Source organism: Adiantum capillus-veneris, chromosome 22, assembly GCF_014529385.1.
Source record: "Adiantum capillus-veneris isolate H3 chromosome 22, ASM1452938v2, whole genome shotgun sequence".
Taxonomy (NCBI): domain Eukaryota; kingdom Viridiplantae; phylum Streptophyta; class Polypodiopsida; order Polypodiales; family Pteridaceae; genus Adiantum; species Adiantum capillus-veneris.
Window position 1 is genome coordinate 63,137,804 of NC_140952.1, and position 22,165 is coordinate 63,159,968.

Sequence of the window (22,165 nt, forward strand, 5' to 3'; positions counted from 1 at the left end):
TGTTCGCGAATTTCCCACAATGAAGTGTAGCCTAATCTATACATACACCCAATAAAAGCAAGCTGTGAGTGACACTGGCACATTATCTTCACACCAAGTTACTTTACAAGCGATCACATTGCCAACTTGCAATTGAAGCTTTACTTGGTTTGGGTTTCAAGGCTCACAAATACATGATAACGCGGTTATTATGTATGAAGGTTATATTACAGAGACATGATGATACAAATCCATAAATCAGCATACCAGCTTGCTTGAAAGGGCTAAGGTTCTAAGGTGCTGTGAACAAAATCCAGTACATATGTGTGTGTGAGGGGTGTGTGCGTGTGTGGGCTGGAAAAGAGGGGGGGAGATGCATCTATTAACACATTTTAATGAAGCCTAGGGTTGAGCACACGTATGATCAGTTGGTAATATTGACACAGCCGTCGCAAAAGCCACGGCTTTGCAAGCGGGGGGTCAGTAAGAGATATGGACACAAATGTCAAGCAGAAGACAACCTCCATTTCTTGATGAAGACAAGCTTGTCATAGACAACCCAAGGAAAGCTGAGAAGGTGCCCACATTTTGTATCTACATCATCTGTTATGTAGTCTGGGTGGTAAGTCACATGATACCATGCTGAGGCCCTTTTCAACTGCTCAGACGAAACCTCATCATAATCATCACCGTCATCGTTGTCATCATCATATTCATTTCTCAGCCAGCTTCTAGCTTCCTTTCTGAGGGAGCTCATTGCTCTCATCATTCTCTCCTTGACCTCTCCAGGCCTTTTGCGGAACCATTTGGATATTTTCAGAATTTGCCCAGTGAACATTTCTGCCTCAGACTTGACATCATATTGATACATCAAGTCCAAAAGCTTCTCATCATAGCAGTTTTTTAGAGCTTTGGCCTCTTCCAAGTAAACTCCAAACCCTTCAAACTCCAGCTCTTCATCATAGCTTCTCACAGCCTCTTCCCTTGTGAAAGAGGATATCTCCTCGTCTTTGTCTGCTTTGACAACTGCTCGGAACAGTTTCCCAAGAACTTTCTCTGATTTATAGCTAGGCTTATCACTTTTTTCCATGAAATCGGGGTACTTCTGTGGTCTGAGGTCTGTTGGCAAAACAGCAGCCACCCCTGTCTTGGGAAAATCGACGGCAATAGAGCAGAGCTTTGCAAGCTGTAGACACTTTGGATCACAAGCCTTTTCAGGTGACATATCAGCAAACACTACATGTGCATTAGATATAAGACCTAAGCTGTTGTTCACCATGAAATCTGCAAAGTATCGTATAATATCCTGCAAAAACAAAATCAAATCCTCAACAATTTTTTTTTCCTGTAATGTGTAATCGTATTGTTACAAAAAAGAAGTGTGCATGGTCAAACAACCAATCAAACAGCTATGTACAAAGGCTAGAAGACTAATTCTGGACATGAACATGAAAAAGCCCTCAGCGAAGATGGCAAAGCAGTCATCTAGAAAATCAGGCAATGAATGTCGCCGCCAAGATGCCATCCTTCCAAACTTCTGCATTTGCCATAGAAATGACCCAGCAATGGTGAGTGAAGATACATTCCTCACTTAGAAATGGGAGACGTCGAGTGTGTGTGTATGTGTGTGTGTGTGTGTGTGAGAGAGAGAGAGAGAGAGAGAGAGAGAGAGAAATGAAATGTTATATTAACGTCTTCAAAAGGCCAAAGTGACCTATGAGACCAGAAAGTTACAATGTGGTGGATCTGATACAAAGTCAGAGTAACAAGATGACAAAATGACAGAATGACAAAATAAAATACTACGGAATCCTAAACTGCTAGGTGTGAACTAAGCAGCTAGCTGGGATAGCTAGATCACAAGAGATCCAGCATCGGTCGCTGGCAGATCTCATCAATCTCCTCCATGGTCAGTAGTCTGACCGGGCATCGTGCATGTCGGGCCAAAGTGATCCAAATCCTCTGACACAGCCTTCGTCGATTCTGTATAGTCCTCCGCAGTCGTGGGCGTCTGGATCTCCCCAGCTCGGTCGCTCGATTGATCAGTGTGCCTTTGGTGTGAGGCGACGAGCTCTGCTGTGGTAGTAGCTCCTCCGGGTGTCCAGTGGTAGCTCTAAAAAAGTCTGTGATCTGTCTGTGAGACTGGCTAGCCTCTCCTCTCATCAAGCTCTCTCTGTGTCTGTGCAGCTCGAGCAAAAACAAACCCAGGCATCTCTGATCCTTGTACCGCATGACTCTGGAGAGTGGTCCAAAGCCCTCTCTGAACAAGCAATGGAAGCGATCTCGTATCTCGTAGTAGACGGGGCAGTGGCATGTGTAGTGCAACTCTGTCTCAGGCTCGATGTCAGACAGGGGGCATGTCCTGGTCTCTGCTGGTACTCCGCTGTATCTCCCAGTCTCGATCCGCAGTTGGTGTGAAGATGTGCGTATCTGGCCAATAGCACATCGTATCCCATGAGACAAGTGGGTGTCCATGTATCTGGGCCTCGTCAAAAAACCATCCTCCGTAAGCTGGAGAAGATGCTCTCTGTAGAAAGCCATCTTCGTGCCCAGCTCATGTGCTGGCTGTATCCATGTCCTCCTGGTGTCTAGCTGAGTCAGGTCTTGGCGGATGAGCCTGGTGATCTCGGACTGTCAGAGAGGGTGCATCCAGTGAGTAATGGAAGGGAGGCAATCTGTCTATGCTGAACCCATGCGCCTGAAACCATGATGTCATCTCCCCATACCAGCATGCTGTATCTCCCTGCATGGCTATTTGTCGAGAGGACTCAAGTGCAAGGCGGGCATATCTGTCTCTGGGAAGTGCCCACATGCGGTGTATGAAGGAGACAGATCTGGTGAGCGCCTCAACCACTAGTGGGGGGGCAGCTAGCTCTGCTCGGACAATAGCACGTGGTACTGAAGCCTTGGCTCTAATGAGCCGTGAGATCATAGAGACCAGAGGCTTCTCCATGTCCCTCCATCGATCATTGCGGCCTGTCCTCCCGTGATGATCCAATGAAGGTCCCCAAATCTCAGCTCCATAAAGCAATGCAGAAGCCACCAAAGTGTCAAAGAGCCACAGCTTTGTCCAAGGCTCCTGAAACTGAACCTATGAACACATCCTTTCCAATCTACCCAATGCTGCATGGGCTCTGGTCAATCTAGTCTCTGCTGCCCTCCTCAATGAAAATTCTGGCCCACTAAAAACCACTTCAAGGTAGGTGTAAGCCTCTGTATACTCCATTGTCTCCTGGCCGTATGTGAATGCCGGCGCTGACCTCCTGATCCACTGTGGGGTGGTATTAAATACCATGACCTTGGTTTTACCAAGGTTGACGGACAAACCACTTTCCTGGGCAAACCTATGCAAAGCATCCAAGTGACGTTGCATCCCCTCCGGAGAGTCGGAGATCAACACAATATCATCAGCATATAACAATAGTGGAATCCATGTCCCTACCAGCTGTGCACCTCTATCACCATCTCTCTCAATGTAGTCAGAAACCTCATCCATATACATACCAAATAGAGTAGGAGAGAGCAGGCAACCCTGCTTCACCCCAATAGTGGAGTGAACCGGTGTGGATAGACCCTCTGAGGTGCGTACATGCCCCACTACTGACCTGCATAATGCCATGACCCCCCAAATGAGCTTTGTGGGTACTCCCATCTACTGTAATCTGCTCATCAATCTAGCTCTGGGCACTGTGTCAAATGCTTTGTGGAAATCCACAAAGCTACAATAGATCCGTCTCCCACGTGATCTGCCCTCTTCAATGATGGCTCTGAGTGTCAAGATATGGTCAAGAGTAGAAAAACCCCTCCTGAACCCTGCCTGCCCGGCTGAGCGTATCCCCTCCTCTCTGCCCATCTACTCAGCTGCTGCTCAAGAATATATGCGTACAACCGTGCCAATGTGTGTCCAATCATGATAGTGCGATAATTCCCAGGCTCCATAGGGTCTCCCGACTTGAAGATAGGCACAATAGTAGATAGGCTCCAAGTATCAGGCAAGCCCTCACACATGGCACGGTTAAACATAACTGCTAGAAGCTCTGCTAGTAGATCTCTGGCATGCGTGAAATGCTCAGCCACTAAGCCATCATGATCATATGCTCTCGCAGTTCTCATCCTACCAATTGCCTTCCTCACCATCTCAGCGGTGAAAAAAGCACATGTGTGTGGGCATGGATCGGGGGGGAGAGAGAGAGAGAGAGAGAGAGAGAGAGAGAGAGAGAGAGAGAGAGAGAGAGAGAGAGAGACAGAGAGAGAGAGAGAGAGAGAGAAGAAGAAGAAGAAGAAGAAGAGAGTTTTAACGTCGTAGGAAACTATCCCAAGAGACCTCAAAGATCTAGGCAACGAGAGTTGAACTCGAGAGTTGAGAGAGAGAAAGAGAAAATTGTGTGTGTATGTGTGTGTGTGTGTGTGGGTTGCTTCTGCTCGCGATTCGAAGCCCAACGTGCGTTGCACCTGCTCAAAACTCAGCTCTCTACCCCTGCAAATCTGCCACGGCTGCTCTTTGAGATCTGACGTGCTGTTTTTGGGCCTCTTCGGGCTTCCTTCATCTTTGCCCTTGTCCAATCCCGCCTTGTGCACAGTTTGTTCTCCCTTAGCCTTAGTTTTACTCTCTTTTCCCTTTCGATTTTTGTGTACCCAGACATTGTATTAGATCCACCAAGATTGTATCGGTTTGGTCTCATAGGTCATTTTGGCCTTTGAATACATTTAATATAACATTTCATTTCTCTCTCTCTCTCTCTCTCTCTCTCTCTCTCTCTCTCTCTCTCTCTCTCTCTCTCTCTCTCTGAGGTTCTCAGAGCAGGGATTCATTGAGATTCCATCGTACATGCAAGAGTACATGCCACACCGACTTCGGGTCAACATTGGCCAGCTACGAGTGTCATCACATCAGCTAGAGATTGAGAGTGGCAGAGCCAGAGGCATACCACGAGAGGAGCGTACATTTCGGATTTGCCAGACGGAGGTGGAGAGTGAGGAGCATTTTGTCATGAGATGCCCAGCATATACAGAGCTGAGAGAGAGATATGGCATTGGAGACTCATTACAGCAGCATATGATAGGCCGAGAGCAGAGGAGGTTTGGCCAGTTCCTGGTTGCGGCTTTAGAGGTTCAAGAGCAATTGTTACAGCCACGCCAGAGTCAGGATAGCAGGACACAGACTACCATCACACAGTTTTTCCGACGAGTAGGACCAGACCCCCCCACACTACCTACACAGAGTAGAGGGCTTACCCTTCTGCAGGCAGAGTCTCAGAGGGCACGTCGGAGACCGAGGCTCCCAGGATACAGGACACATGGGTGTCACCAGAGGGAGATCTCGAGGATACTAACCTTACACCATCAGTATCTAGAGCAGAGTCATGTACCAGCACCAGGAGATCCAGCATTCCAGAGATACCTGAGCAGGCCACCACCGATGTACCACATTCTCTACCCTACATATGTTGCTTGTTTTTAGATACCCTCCCTATCATCTCATGGTGGTATCACCTTGCAGCCCCTAGTTGAGCCTGATGATGCGTGAGCGCACCTCTCTCCGAGGGTCAGAGGGAGATCCGGTATTCGCAAGCTCCTGCTTGATGCCATTGTCCGCACAAAACTGAATGAGAAGTTTGGAGGTAAACTCCCCACCTTTGTCCGATCGAATTGTCTTCAACACTTCGTTGCTCTCCTTCTCCACAAAAGCACGCCAATTCTTGAAAATGTCAAATGCTTCAAACTTGTGTTGTAGAAAATATACCCAAGTAAAGCGGCTGAAATCTTCCACCAACATGAAATAGAGAGCTTCGCCGAGGGAAGGAGTCTGCATGGGTCCACAAAGGTCGGTGTGAACCAACTCCAAAACAGCAGTAGCTCGACGTGTAGAATGCTTCTGAATAGCATCTCAATGTTGCTTCCCACGGATGCAAGTAATGCATTTGCCATGCTTACTCCCAACATCTGGTAAGCCGTTAAGCATCTGTTGTCGAAAAGAAAGCCAAAGAGAATCATTGTTCAAATGACCAAATCTTTAATGTCATAAACCACCTGTGGGTATCCTCGTTGCAGAAGAAAGAACATGGAGCCTATAGAGACCGTACTCCACTCTGTCCCCTCTGACCTCCTTGCCGGAGTCGTGATCCCAAATGGACGCTCCATCCTCTGTGAAAATCACCTCCATGCCTATCTTGCACACCTCATATGCAGACATAAGATGAAATCCAAGCTCTTCGGAGCATATAGAACCTTGGAGGTATGCATACCCCCTCTGCCATCTGGAATCAACTCCATGGATCCGTCCTTGTGAATAGAAATTTCAGATTTGTCACCAATGAAAATAGTACCATAGTGTCGCCTCATGTTGGACAAAAGATCCTTCGAAGGTGTCATGTGCCATGAGGCACCACTATCCAAAATCCAAGCACGACCATCTCGAACCGCAAGTGCCGTCTCAACCGTCGATGCCACGGGAGAGTCCTCTGAGGATAGAATCTACAAGTGAACAAAGGCTAGTGATTGCACCGCTACCATCGAAGAAGTCGAAGAATCTCAAACCCGCTTTGGACACTTTTGCCAATAATGGCCCTTTTCCCCGTAACGATTGCAATGCCTATCCGCCTTCAAGGCTTCATTTTGAGCATCACTCTTCTTTGGATTGTTGTTGCTTTTCTTCTTATCCTTCTGCTTTTTGTTGTTGTTGGAAGAACCGGCCAAGGCTTTGGAGCCTAGATTCTTCCCCACATTGAACCGCTCCTCATGGTCCAACACCATTGGAGCAATCTCCTCCTAAGAAATAGTATTCAGTCGGCCACTTGTAATCAGCAAAGAGTAGAAATTGGAATACCGAGGAAGTAATTGGGCCAAAAGCTGGATGGCCATGTTCTCTGAACTGATAAGCTTTCCCATGTGAAGTATCTCATGTTGGAGCTCCTGCATCTTGTTGATGCGATCCCTCATGGATGATGCTTCGCATCCAGGGTCCTCAACTGCACCTCCAAAGCTATCCACTTCATCAAAGAGACTCGATCATATAAGGATGAAAGCTGATCCCAAATCTGCTTCCTGTTCTTCATCAATCGGGTGTGACTGATGGCCGATGGTGTACTAAAGAGGATGATACCGCCCACCGAACGGGCACGGGTAGCAATCTACAAGTGCACGTGTGCGCTCAATGCCGAGGAGAAGTAGAGCGCTAGAGAGAGGAAGAGAGATCGCAAGCAAAACGCTGTAGAGAGAAAGGAAGATGGTGCAGAGAAAAATTCTAGAGAGAGAGAGAGAGGCTCGCACACACAAAATGCAAGAGATGAAAACGATACAAAGAGAGAGAGAGAGAGAGAGAGAGAGAGAGAGAGAGAGAGAGAGTGCCCAAACGCTCGAACTCTGCACTGCACAACTTGCTAAAAAGTACAAGGGGAGGGTTGCATATATAGGCGAATACCAAATTTGCCCTACCTACTGCAAAACCCCACGATCTCATAAAATGGCCTAAAAATGCTAATAAATGTGTAAACTCACTGAAAGTGACCTGCTACACACATTTAGTAGCAAAACTACAGAACACTCGAGACTCTAACCCCAGGAAACCCTAGGAACAGGGGTCCTGCCTCATGCTAGCCTACTGGGTGGGCAACACCATGGGGTGCACTGCCGAGAAAAGGTACATCTACCTCACATATGGCCGGGCACAGCCACAAAACAACCCTCACTCCCTAATCTGCTCCTGGGAGATAGTGGAGCTATCACCGGACAGGAATATGAAATCTAACAGCTCTGCAGGGTTCTCCTTAAGTATCATGGCTAGGTTCTTCTACGAAATCAAGAATCAATCCCATAGAAAGGTGAGGCTTCTTGTTATTATTGTTGTTTTCCTTGGTGTAAGGTCGTTTGATTGGAATATTATTGGGTGGGGTAGGGTAGGGGTTTTGGGTACATTCCCTAAACGTGTGCCCGGTGCGACCAAATTTTATAACATTTTCCTTGAGCTTTGTACTCGGCCATCTATTGAGAGCACCGATTTGGGGTCTAGGAAGGCCTCGAGGTTTGTTGTCTCTTTGCTTGGAAGAAGTGTTGGCACGGGCAGTGAGGGTGTGGTTTGGAAAACCAGTTCCTTTCTCATGACGTGGTAGCCTACTCTGGCATGGGACATTAGTTGATGCATATTTGAAACCACCATGCCTATGCAATAATCCCGCAATGGAAAAGGCAACCCCACTGTGTACTTCTCAATCCGATCTGCAAAAGTAAATGTCCCTGAAGGTCAACACTGGTAGATAAGTGTCCCAAAACCTTTGGTTATAGGTTGCAAGAGTGTCAAAAGGATACATCATGAGGCCAAACCAAGTTGCAAGTATGTCTATCTCAAATGTATCATCAAGAAAGCTCGTATAAAAGGCAAGTTTAAAGTCAACACAAATTTTGGGACTGTCACGTTTCTTGGTTAGGGCAGTCCTCCATGTCAAAGCACTATCCTTGAGGAAAGAGGTGACCCTGAGCAACTTGGATTCTTCGGTAAAGTTCCCACTGCTAAACAAGACGTCGAACTATTGTAGAAACTTTAGGGCATTATGAGAATCTTGTATGCCTAAGAAGGTGAAAAATTTAATTGTAGCACCTCCATCCTTGAAGGGTTTTGGACCAAAGTCCGTTGTCGGAGGTGCTGAGCAATAATAATAGTGGTGATGTTGCCCATCAGTAGAGTAAGCAAACGGAGGAGCAACAGTCGGTGGTGGGGTTGGAATACAGAGCAGAGTTGTTGGCGGCAACGAGGGTGGGGTGTTTGCAACAACATGAGAACGCTCTCCTGAAGCCATCTCTTTAAAGATGCCTCCTGGGAACTGACAGACATCCCCAGAACTCTAACGTGAAGAGACAACAATGGGATTAGGAGGAAGGGAAGAATGGATCTGAGAGGGTGGTTGGGGAACGACATGGACAACACGAGGATTTAAAGAGCCCAAGTAGGTGTGCAAAGCCTCCAAATCAATACCATCATCTGTTGGGTTCCACTTTTGTTGCTCAGCAAGATGCACCAATTGTCAAACCACATACTGGGCATGTGTCTCCTCTGGTTGCTTCTGTGTGGAAGGACTGGGTGGGTTCCCACCTTCGACAGTGTGATCTCCAACTGCTCCGTTCATGGTGTTTGGATCGTGCTTCTATTTGTAGATGGCAATGAAGCAAGTTGTGCTTTGACACCACTTTAATCACTTCTTGCGAGGGATGAGACGGAAACACAGAGATAATTGCAATCTATACACTTGGTGACACTTTAGCACTTCAAAACAACTTGAATAACGCGAGACACGGAGTGGCTGAGTTCCACCCGCAGACGGCAGTGGCCCTCAAGACTGGCGCCCCTTTCGGTATTTCTTTACTATTGCTTCAGCAAGGTACACTCGGTGTGGCTCTCTTCTACTTCTCCACACGGTAGAATGTCAGAGTGAGAGCCCACAATACATATTTAAAAGCCCTTTGCCTACCAAAAGCATCTTACATGAAAAGCAGTACTTCTAAAAGCTCTCGGTCCAAAATCAAGCGCCCAAAGGGCTGTCTGTACAACATTGCCATGTCAGCAGTCAATTCTGCAAATCGCGGACAGGTCCATATACAGCTGCCACATCATCAGCTCTACGCAATGTGTGTGTTCTACTTTATTTCCAAGGTTTTCTTTTGGAGGCCTATAGAGCTTTTGGGGAGCAATGCTTTTCATATGGGTGCTTTCAAATGGGTGCTTTCCAAGGCCAGGGCCTTTAAATATGTAGTTGGGGTTCTCTCTCTAGCTTTCGAGTTGCAGTGGAAGCAAAGCAAAGGCCCGACTATTGTACCCTTGCGAAGTAATAAAGAAAGAAGTACCGAAAGGGGCGGCCAGACTTTGGGGCCAATGCATCTAGAAGCGGAACGCCACTGCTTCATGTCAACTCTCCTCTTCTCTCTCTATTTCAAGTTCTATTGTTACAATTTCTCACGTGTGTTGATTTTTCGCTTGGAGTGTCCAAGCCTATTACAAAGAGGCTGTTGTCATCCTCTCGCCACTTAATTTGCCAAGGCACTTTTTACTTTCCTTAGGAGAGATTTTTCCCCCTAGATTTTCAGTTCTTATAGTTTGCCCATGTGGCCAGTTGTATACAGTTTTTCTAGTTGTCGCCTTCGAGCCTGCTTTGTAAACAGTTTTGCCCTCAGGATTGGCACCATTTGGGGATTTTTCAAGTAATAGAAATCAGCCCCTAAGAGAGCTGATTCAATGAGTGATACAAATCCACAGAGGTAAGTGGATCAAAGTCAGAAGAGATCCCTCATCGGTCGCTGTTGAATCTCATCAATATCCTCCATGGTCAATACTCTGACTGGGCATCTTGCATGTCGAGCTAGAGTGATCCAGATCCTCTGCGGCAGCCTCCGCCGATGCTATGAAGCACCCCGTGGTCGTGGGCGCCTGGATCTCCCTAGCTCAATCGCTCAATCGATCAACGTACCTCTGGTGTGGGCGAGATCTAAAATCTGCTATGACGACTGCTCCTCTGGCTGCCCAATGACTGGTGAAAGAAATCTGTGATCTGCCTCTGAGACTGGCTCTCCCCTGGTGTGTGCCCACTGTCCCAAGAAGCGGTGGTGGTGCTCTGCTGCCCCAATGGAGCCAACTAAGGTATTCCGCTGATTGCAAAGAGTGTTAACTAGCACTCCAGATACCATTGAGTGCCAATAACATGCAAGCATCTAGGTGACTGAAACCATAGTGGCGAAAATGATCTCGCATGGGTGTGGTGGAAAGGCATGAATAGTATCTACCAACATATCCAATGTCCCAAGCCCTGTGGGTATCTAAAATCTGTCAATCAACAAGACCCTCTTCTTTTCCACTCAAAAGTAAGATGAGAACCCTCGAACTGTAGCCACCAACAAACTACACCCCATATGACAAAGCTTGTGTGAACACCCAACCGACAGAGCAAGGCACAAAGTGCAGAACATACCATATGCACATGAAGGCAAACCCAACAATACTGGCTACTAGTCTCATCTGCATGTAAGGCACATTACAAACAATTCCAATCATGGCCAAAATTGCAAGCCCATGTTCCCAATGGCAAACCAGCTTGATCCATCAGCCACATGAAGTATAGTATATGGTGTGACCTGCAAATCCCAGAGGACGGCCCAAAATCTGTGCATGAATGCATGAGATAGACCAACATCCAACCAACACCCCAATCGTGTAGGCCGATAGCGACAAATGCTAGTAGTATACTCAAAAAATAAGATTGTCTTGGGGACAATGATGTGCAGCAGCTGGGGGCATACACCACTCTCTAGGGTCCCATGATAACCATGAGAGAGGTTTGCTATCACAAAGTGATGACGTGGCATAGTCCAAACCTGGCAGTAGACACGGATGTTGCAGTCTTTTTTGCTAGAGTTTCTTCTGGTCGTTAGTATTCGTAGGTGCTACTTTTGGAGGGCCCCCAACTTTTGGAGCAATTGGTTTTGTATCAGTTGCTTTTGGGGCTTCATTGCCTATAAATATGAGCCTTGGGGGTGAGTCTGTCAGATCAGTGCATGGTTGCACATCTGCAGAGTGACTCCTGGCAATTGTACTCTATGGATTATTTAATATAAAAAGGACCGAAAGGGGGGCCAAACTTTGGAACTAATGCTTCCGGGAGTGGAACTCTGCCACTCCAAGGCATGTTTTGCTGATGTGTCAATTTTTATGCATATCCACCCAAAATAGACTATGTACATGACAACATCCACAATAGCCACATTTGCATATATCACACTATGTACACTATACCTTTTATTCGCATGCATCAAAAAGTATAAAAAGTGAGGTAAATATTTTTATTTCACATTGTGTACGTGCCACAACACGATAGTGCACTGCTTCAAGAATAGGGTTAGGATTCGACGCAAAGGAAGGGTTAGGGTTGACACAGGTTAGGCTCTCTCTCTCTCTCTCTCTCTCTCTCTCTCTCTCTCTCTAATGACAATTATTGTCAGACTTAGAAGGGTTCAAACAGTGAGTGCTTGATGTGAATTCGACAGTCATTGTCTTTTTCTTTGTGCAAAACATTACCTAGAATGCATTCACTTTGCATAGGCTTTTGCAGACATTAATGGAAACACTAGTTCATGCATGATCACAAGATGTCCTACGGTGAAAGGACAAGCACCTTCACATGGCACACATTAGCATCACTATTCTTTCATGAATACTAGAAAAAATGAATTATTCCAGGCTTTGTAGCAATTAATTTCCTCTTCACTGCAATAGAAGTTGTCTATGTCAAACTTTGGGCTTAGATTTTATTTTTTCATGGTTTTGAAACACAGGCTCATGCACCTGAGTAATAACTGGTCGATCAAGCTTTATTTCTTGGGGTGGTTGATAATCTTGTGGTGGATGAACTGTTGGTGGAATCAAGTTCTCGTCCCAGCTCACGAAATACATATCTCCATCTAGATCACTGCCTGAACATTCACTTGGATGTGGCCTAAACATAATTTAAAAAAATTGTAGCTCAAAATAATGATGTGAACACAAATGGACAATGACTAAAAAGTAAACAGTGAGAAGATCAGAAATAAAAAATCTGAAAGAAAGAGAAAGATATTGAACTAGCAACATCCATAAACAACCATTGTAATGGAGGGGAAGCCATGATATCTCACATGAACAACCATGGCAGCTCGCTGTGGCATCCAAAAGTTATTTCTGAATCCACGGATGGCTAACTTGTCAAGAAAAGCAGTCCCCTACCTTTTCATTCAAAAACCGTTTCCTAGAATAAAGTCCTTGCTGCCTTTCCCTCACTACAATTAACTCTTGCACATGCATAAACACAGAAGCATCTTAAGAATAAATTAGTTCTTGTTTTCATTATTTTTTGTTTATGATCTCCCTTGAGCATCATTTGATTAGTAAATATCTATTAATCATGATCAACCCTTAGAGTGAGTCATGGGTTATACTTAAAATGACGTGGACGGATTTTTCAGGACCTTGGTCCTCACAGAGTGGACGGCGAATATGAAAGGAAACGTGCAAATACTATCGATAGCAAGCCTTCACTCTTGCCCAATGGTTGTGAGCTCCTCCACACTTGCACTTAAGCTAGCTATCATCGCAGATGAGCTTACCTGTAGGTACTGCCGAGCCTAATAGTAAGATACCACAAAGGGCAACGATTTCATGAGGAAACCTTGCGCCATCGCGCCAATCCCCCCTCCCTTTATCTAACCTAAGCTCACCCTCCCCCTTCTTGCTCGCACACTCAATTGCTTTCTGTCATTCCCTCTCCTCTCTCTTCTTGTTTGCCCCTTTTCTTGGGCATGCCATTAATAACATCCTCCTAAATACAGAGATTTACTGTATTTAACCAATCACTCTTGAGGCAGGTTGAAATATTTACCTCCAATGATTGCTGATAAAAGCGAAGCGAATGGACATGGGCATACACATTCTATACATTTGGACTAACATAAATTGTTTACACTTATTCCCACCCTGCTGATCAGCATTTGGACCAGCCTGTTGGTATAGTCTGACAGGGTCTATGACAGAAGGAATTTAGCTTCACCGAAGTGAATGCTATAAAATTTGGGTTGTGAGAGCCTGTCTCGACTCATGATCATTGTTGGTTTAACTCTCAGTGTGATCGACGTTAATTGTGTGGACAGGCAACAAGTAACTCCTGGCCAAATCCTTATAACATAAAGGGTATCATTCAGTCAAGATGATTCAAGACAAATCTGATCGTGATTTGTTTCGGCCCAGGAAAAAATAAAATGATAAAATTTATGGCCAGTTCTGGCATTGCTGAGTAAGCCACATATGCTGTGACCTGTCTCCAGATAGGCTTCTGTTTGCATTCTCTCAGACTCTTGATTCCTCATATGGCTCACCGATTGTTCATGCAGCCTAGACTGTTAATCAAGGGCTCCTATTAGCCAATTGGCTCTCGTTATATATCTCAGTACACAAATAAGAATGTGAAATTAGGTCATAAACTGTAGCAGATGCTATGAATTTATGAGAAAGCTTGATAATCTCTTACCTGCGGCCTTTCTGAGGGAACACAACGCAATCCACCAAATGACGTAAAGCTGGGACATCTACAGCGGTGAGCACGCGAACATCACCAGGATGGACACATGGATTCTTGGCTACAATCACCCTCCCCTTTATAATACATGCAGTTTGAGGAACATTGTTTATACCATTGATTGTTTCTGGATTTAATCCATCATCTATTGACACATGACCCCTTGAAGATTGCGACACACTTATATACACTTGACCATAATTCAATGTTCTAGTCTCATCTAAACATCCCATCAATAGACGGCCTTTGGAAACAAAGATTCGAGTCTTCTTTCGAAGGTTCATAAGTTGATATGCTCTGAAAGCACGAAGCATCCTAATCAGAAAGGGCTCAGTGTCTGGGAGAAAGCCTCCTGTAAGCATTTCTATCATGATTTGATTGGTTTCACTATCTCCATTGAAGGACTGTATGACATCAAGAGCAACTTCAGTATTTGACAGCATCATATCCAGGTTTTGCATGACTTTGGTCTGCATCCTTTCAAAGATAGAGTCTCCCACACCAAGTGTAGATAAAAGAGTAATAATTTCTCTATTTAAATAGCTTGGCAACACACGGCTCCAGTTGAGAATGTCAAGACTAATTTGTGAAGATGAAAACATGCACATTGATGGCCTCAATGATAGCTTATATCGGCTTCTTGGATCAACTGCGACCACACCCTTGTAGCCTCCATATCTTATCTGGTACATGGAAGGCACATCTCTCAACTTGCATTTCTTAGCCACTCGTGTAGCAAAGTTTGTAGAAATCTTGCCAATTCCATCAGAGAAACAATATGTTTTTGCTACATCCCACACATCCGGGATGTTTTCTCTTTCATTCTGAAGAACATCCAGTGACTTGGTTGACGAACTGAATGACTGACCCATCCTTGCAGCACATTTGGCTACATTTCTAATCTCGAGAAAATCACCCATCCAACTGCGAATACTGTCTGCTGTTGCTCTTGCATTGGCTGAAAACATCCATGCACTGTTCTCTCTTAGCTGACTTGTTGAGAAGGCTAGAAACTCAAAAACCTTGTCACCTATTGCAATTCCATTCTCCAAAACAGATACAATGCGATTATACACCTCCGTATGGTCAGTTTGCGAGCCCGTTCTTCTAGGAAGGACAAGTGCAGAAGCAGGAATTTGATCAGCATCCTCCTCTACAAAAGACACTCTTAGAAAATCATCTATGTGGTCTTTGAATTGCCGAGTTACACGATTGGAGACATCCACTTCTGGTCCACTGAAGTAAACTCTTGAGGGAGTAACAAATACTTTGCGGACCTGCATAAGTCCATCATCTAAAGAGTGGTTTGTAAGTTTTTCTTTCAGTGGCTCCCTAAGAAACTTTCGAACTTCTGATTGAAACCAATTTTCTGGATCAAAGCAAGTGTCTTCTTCTCTTGCAAGTCTGTTGAGAACATACAAAATGCAGTCCAATGTCATGTTTTGTGAGGGCAGAAGAAGGTTAAAAAAACGTCGGCCAAGACTAGGACCACTTAGATATCCCAGTTGCACAAGATAATTGACGAGAAAGACGATTTCAAAGGGGATTCCTTCTAGGTAAGGAGAAGCCAAAATCGGTACAGTTTGTAGTCTAGCACTATAGCAAGACCCTTCTCTTATTGCCAAGTTTCTCTCTTCCATTGGAAAACCTAGGATTGTTCTTATTAGGTGGTCTAACTTCCCAGTATATTGTTGAGGAACTTCTAAGCAGTAGACAAAAGATTGTCCGATGCTGGCTTCAGGGGAAAAGTCTATTGTGCGAGTCCAAACTGGTTCATAAGCATCATTCCAGATAGATCCATAGAAATTTTCACAAACGTAATGGTTTCCGCCACTAGATAGCTGATATATTTGAGGCGCATGCCACACCTGCAAAGATAATACAAATGTCTATTAGGCTTTCAAAACAAAGAAAGTGTTGCAAGCAAACAATCTGCTATGAAGATAGATCTGTTTAAGATACTTTAAACGTACAAATGAGTACATTGTGTGTTGCACGTCTCTCTGTCCCAAATGATAATGAGTTTTAGAAAATGACTTCTTTCTATCGTAAAGCTGGAATGCCTGGCAGTACGTACTGGCTTTAGGAAGCCCTATTTTGATAGATTCTAATTTATCTGCTCCTTGCAATAGATACCATATGCAACAATATTATTTCATAGACTAGTTGAACAATACATTCATCCCCCCTTAAAGGTGAATTAGATTGTTGATTTCAAAAAAGACGCCCCTTCAACAAGCTGCCCCCGATGTTATGGGTGAAGAGAGAGGCCAATGAGGTGCATTGCTTCGGTCTAGGCACCAACTTTGTGAGAAAATTTACCCAACTTCTGCCTATTGAGTATAGACTAGATGAATGAAACCATGGGCTATACAAGCTCTTTGAGAAAATGGTAGCTGATGAAAACATGTTTGGTTTTGAGTGAAAAAGCTGGGCTCTCCGAAAGAGCGATTGCAAATTTATTGTCGCAGAAGAAGCTAATGGGTGTTGATGGAGTACGGTAGCCAAAACTCATGAAGGATTGGAGAGAGCCCGTGGTTTCTGAACAAGCTAGGGCAGCATTTTCAGCTTCACTGGAGGAGAGGAGAGCACATATTTCTTGCTTTGTTTTCCATGAGATGGGACCACTAGAGAGAATCAACACATAGCTAGACGTGGATAAACTTTAGGGATCATCACTTGCCACTAACTAGCATCAATGCAGACAGACAAATATAAGGAGTTATGGATCATAATGATCGATGAGACAATACTTTGAGTGCAATACAAATTGCAAAGAGAACAACATGCACCTTTCGTGTGAGCACACCAAATGTACAAAGAGGAAACTGCTTGCCCTCTTATGTAACATAAATATAGGCATGTGCGTGATACTAGGTAGTGAATTTTGATTGCAAACCGTGCTTATGAAAAGTATGGAGAAAGATTTCATCATGAGATGTAAATGCATAATACTTGGAGCCAAGACAGATGTGTTGACTCGGCAAGGGTGATCTTCCAATGTTACAGGTATTGACGACTTAATTAGCATAGCCAGAATTTCAAAGACATATTTCCACTGGCAAAGTTTGATACAAGCATCGTGAGGGACTCGGATCACTTATATATCAAGAAATTATGTCATGAGCCTCATCAAAGAAAGGAAATTAATGGCTTAGCATTTGAGTAGTGAAGAAAATCATAAGCTCTTTTGGAATTGTGAGAGGGATATCATCAACAAATAGGCCTAATAGTGCAATTCGTTGATGAGTATGCCAATAATAATCAACTATTAAACACTCGCAGAGATTTGCCAAGAGATACCCGTCGATGCGAGTAAACCATTGGCGAGGGGACTGTTTAAGGGCATAGATGAGGCGCTTGAGCTTGCAAACATATGATGGGGGATAATTTGGATGTTGATAAGAAGGCGCTTGATGCATGGCTTTTTGATGTATCTACACAAGCCCACAAGATCCAAACCTAAACTAATGAAGATAGTCTAGTTTTGTAGCTCTGATACCACATGTTAAGTAAGGGAATTATAGAGGGTAGATTAGGCTTGCATTCATGATGATAGAGAGAGCATCATGTGCAGCCAAGCTAAGCACAATTAGGAGGCTCAATACACAAAGGAGATGAACACATACTGGATTGATTATTGAACAAACAAGCTAGTACATAATGAGCCATTATATAGGCATGTAGAGGAGGCTTTAGGTCACATCATGGATGATATAATAATGAGTGGGGATCAACCCAAAGGGCTTCTTGGTTGTCCATACTCCCCTATGGATGTATGTGCAGGTGTATGTACCATGCAAGCATCTACTAAAGGTGGTAGGCAAGTCTAGTGGGCAAATACAATATTGTATCTAGTCAAGTGTGCTAAGAGGAGAGCTCCATGGTGTGAGCTTAGGGACAAAACCTAAACTTAGGGTGTTTGTGAGACAAGTGTACATTGTGTTCATCTAACCCGTCACACACTCTCCCCCTCTAGAAAGGTGGTCCATTCCTAATTCATAGTCAAGGTCAAAACCTTTCGAGCGATGCAGTGCACACTAACTTCCTCTCTCTAGATGCTGATTTTCTCCCTAAACCTGAATTTCAGATACTCTCTCCTTGCTGAATTTTCTCTCTAAAAGCTGAGATTTTCTCTCTCCAAAACTGAATTAGATCTTCTTTTGTATTTTTCTATTCTATACTTTTGTTTTTTGGCTAGCCAGAGGATATACTCTTGCACAGACACATCTTACTAGCCCACATATGTACATATATGCACATGCCAACCCTCATGGGCACAAACGAGTACACACATACATACCTGGACAAGCATAAATATATGCATGAGTGCATGCATACATGTGTGGGCGCACGTGTATTTGTTTGTGTATTTTTGCTACATTTCTTACATGCCTGTCGTGGTGTGCATCAACGTACTCTCAAACAGCAGCAACAAACAAGAAAGAAAAATGGTTTTTTTTATATTAAAAACATAGGTCCATACCCTAAGCATGAACGTCTGGCCGGCATGGTAATACCTACTGCTGCAGTGACAGAATTCATGTATGTCTCTGAAGGGCCATTCAAGCTTGTAGATCTTCTCTGACCTATATGGTACGATTATACAAAATCGCTTGCGTGCATTGTCCACTTCAATCTTGCAATTCTGGCAAGTCCATAGCTTGTGAAGCACATCCTTCTTTATGAGACATCCTGCATGAAGAACAACATCATTGACGGTAGTTGTTCCTTCGTCACGCTTGCGAAGCTTCTTGTCGGGAAACACCTTCAACCGGGAACCCTTGAGGGCCAGACGCCCCCTCCGTGAGAGCTCAATCGCACTACTTGCATCCTGGTTTGTCCTGAATTGCACAAATGCCATTCTCGAGCTGCTACCATCACGCTCAGTGCGCAATCGGCATTGCGCAACAGCACCCCTCCTGATTTTAGACTCTAAAAATTCGACTAACTCATCCGCTGAGTCCATTGGGGGCAGATGATCCACGCAGTACTTCAAGACATTCTGCGTGGAGGATTCGGTAACCTCAAGCTGTTGTAGTAAGCTTCTGCTTGTTAAACAAGCAATTAGTGAGTTTCATGCGCTGCGTACGCTTTAATTTTTGGGAAAGGAGTGTAAGATCGACTTACCGGAAGTCCATGCCCGTTCTCGCGCGCGCGTGTGTGTGTGTGTGCGTACGCGCGCCCGAGAGAGAGAGAGAGAGAGAGAGAGAGAGAGCTGCGGCAGCTACTTACGTAGCACTCAGAGTAGCAAGTCTTTGCAGGTCAAGAGGTGTGATTGTGTGGACATGCTTGCGTGCGCGCCTGTGTGTGTGTGAGTGAGAGAGAGAGAGAGAGAGAGAGAGAGAGACGCAGCTTCACTGGAAGCAGCAGCTGCATGTAAAGAATGTACTGCGGGTGCGGCTGAGAGCGAGAACAAAAACTGCAGCTAAAGGTTGATCGATGGACTCGGAATCTTCCATCTTGAGCGTGAACTTCACTCCCCGGTTCCGTTCCGACATAGGGTAAAGGGGTCAATAAAAACCACCCCCAAAGAAAAGACAATGACAATTCCGACATAGGGTAAAGGAGTCAATAAAAAAAACCACCCCTCAAAAGACAATGACACTCCAATAACAACAATAACAAGACAAAGCTGAACCAACTTTGTAACTTTGTGCAATTCAAAAGAATGCTTAAGATTTTTTTTTTTTGAAATGTAACCTTTTCATTGGGCAATGGATGACTTTAATCCCTACTTTAACTCCTATTGGCATCCATGTTTTTCTTTTGGGGTTGGTGTGTCTTCTTTTTTACACTCATTTTTGTTACACAGGAATGCATAAATGGATTTATAACTTTCGGTTGCATAAATGGATTTATAACTTTCGGCTCCTATCATCAAAAAAGTTGAGATCAATTTTTTCGTAAAGCTTTCGACGAAACGAATCAAATGAGCTACTGACTGGTTATAATTGAGCTCAGAGATCAGCGATCTAGGCTCTTTCTCTTAGGTGACCTTAAGTTGGGGGTTTTATCTTAATGCAGGTTAACAAGTTGCCAGCCTTCTATTTAAGAAAGCGATTTGAATTGAGATAGTATATCTCCACGATTTAGGAAAATTTCAATAAATACGAATCTTGAGAGGATTCCAGCAGTATTTGGTCTTTCACAGCAAGCACGCAAGACGATGAGCAATCACGATGGCAACAAGACGATGAGGAGCGAGTAAGCAGTGGCAGGCACCGTGTGAAGCCAAGCGAGGCACGGCAGGAGCAAGGCAGTCGACAGTAGCCGCTAAGCTAGGGGACTCTGCTTTTTATTTTTAGGGGGTCACCTTATAGACAGCAAAACAGATTGCGTGGTATGGTTAGCAAGGGGGTTTAGTTGAGTCCGACGACGATGCGTGTTCGAATCCTTGTATCCGACTAGAGTTTTACTCCAGGTTACAATAGAATGCGGGAAGGTGAGAAATCTATGAAGATTTCAGGTAATATATTTAAAAACGAGCCCGTATGGACCAAATATATATAAGATGGGTGCGAATTTTGAACCCCATTTCTTTAAGAGGAATCTAGTAAGACAATTGCTTTGAGGTTAAAGGGAAAAGGAAGGAAAGGGGGCGGGGGAAGGATACAAAGCCCACCTGGATGCATTGGAGCACGACCTCGAGTAGACACGGACATGGATCGTTGTGGCCGTTAGAAGGCGAATAGAGTAGATGCGTTTTTTCCATTTTAGTGGAGGTGTTGCTTTGGAGACAACAACGCCATCGTGGCAAATTGGCTAGTGTGTGGCAAGCACCGTGTGAAGCCAAGCGAGGAATGGCAGGAGCAAGGCAATCGACAGTAGCCGCTAAGCTAGGGGGCCTTGCTTTTTATTTTTAGGGGGTCACCTTATAGACAGCGAAACAAATTGGGTGGTATGGTTATCGATCAAGGGGGTTTACTTGAGTCGGACGACGATGCGTGTTCGAATCCTTGTATCCGACTAGAGTTTTACTCCAAGTTACAATAGAATGCGGGAAGGTGAGAAATCCATGAAGATTTCAGGTAATATATTTAAAAACGAGCCCATATGAACCAAATATATATAAGATGGGTGCGATTTTTGAACCCCATTTCTTTAAGAGGAATCTAGTAAGATGATTGCTTTGAGGTAAAAGGGAAAAGAAAGGAAAGGGGGCGGGGGAAGGATACAAAGCCCACCTGGATGCATTGGAGCACGACCTCGAGTAGACACGGACATGGATCGTTGTGGCTGTCAGAAGGCGAATAGAGTAGAGGCGTTTTTCCCATTTTAGTGGAGGTGTTGCTTTGGAGACAACAACGCCATCGTGGCAAATTGGCTAGTGTGTGGCAAGCACCGTGTGAAGCCAAGCGAGGCACGGCAGGAGCAAGGCAGTCGACAGTAGCCGCTAAGCTGGGGGACCTTGCTTTTTATTTTTAGGGGGTCACCTTATAGACAGCGAAACAAATTGGGTGGTATGGTTATTGATCAAGGGGGTTTACTTGAGTCCGACGACGATGCGTGTTCGAATCCTTGTATCCGACTAGAGTTTTACTCCAGGTTACAATAGAATGCGGGAAGGTGAGAAATCCATGAAGATTTCAGGTAATATATTTAAAAACGAGCCCATATGAACCAAATATATATAAGATGGGTGCGATTTTTGAACCCCATTTCTTTAAGAGGAATCTAGTAAGATGATTTCTTTGAGGTAAAAGGGAAAAGGAAGGAAAGCGGGCGGGGGAAGGATACAAAGCTCACCTGGATGCATTGGAGCACGACCTCGAGTAGACACGGACATGGATCGTTGTGGCCGTCAGAAGGCGAATGGAGTAGAGGCGTTTTTTCCATTTTAGTGGAGGTGTTGCTTTGGAGACAACAACGCCAATGTGGAAAATTGGCTAGCGTGGGAGGAACCAATGTAAAACAATAGGCCGCATGTTCAATTCGCTAGCTTCGAAGGTGCTTTTGCTCCTCCTTGGAGACCAAGGAGTGAACGTGTGAAGGAATCTTGAGAGATTTCTCCTTCTTGAGAGATTTCGCATAATGAAAATTGAGATAGTAATGCACTGTGTCTCCACCAAAGAAAAACCCCTTTCAAAACATCTAAAATG

At 44.6% G+C, this 22,165-nt stretch overlaps 1 protein-coding gene across 3 annotated transcripts; it reads right to left on the reverse strand.

The window, feature by feature from the left end:
- Positions 1-172: 172 nt before the first annotated feature.
- On the reverse strand, positions 173-19,531 carry LOC147429477 (putative RNA-dependent RNA polymerase 1). 3 transcript variants are annotated; one of them, XM_086495740.1, is made up of 5 exons: positions 19,194-19,531; positions 18,550-19,111; positions 14,016-15,931; positions 12,302-12,452; positions 173-1,285 (listed from the first exon to the last, which is right to left on the reverse strand). In XM_086495740.1, exons 1-5 carry the CDS (start codon positions 19,202-19,204, stop codon positions 485-487), a joined length of 3,441 nt encoding a protein of 1,146 aa, XP_086351866.1. In that variant the 5' UTR covers positions 19,205-19,531; the 3' UTR covers positions 173-484. The 3 variants fall into 3 exon arrangements, with proteins under 3 accessions (XP_086351866.1, XP_086351867.1, XP_086351868.1); XM_086495741.1 differs by lacking the exons at positions 18,550-19,111; positions 19,194-19,531 and adding an exon at positions 17,367-17,674; XM_086495742.1 differs by lacking the exons at positions 18,550-19,111; positions 19,194-19,531 and adding an exon at positions 16,037-17,349.
- Positions 19,532-22,165: the final 2,634 nt, after the last annotated feature.

Coding starts and splice junctions, on each gene's coding strand:
- LOC147429477 (XM_086495740.1), bottom strand. Junction 15,932..18,549: donor GCCAGACGTTCATGCTTAGG/GTATGGACCTAT, acceptor TTATCTTTGCAG/GTGTGGCATGCGCCTCAAAT. Junction 12,453..14,015: donor TTCCCTCAGAAAGGCCGCAG/GTAAGAGATTAT, acceptor AATTATGTTTAG/GCCACATCCAAGTGAATGTT.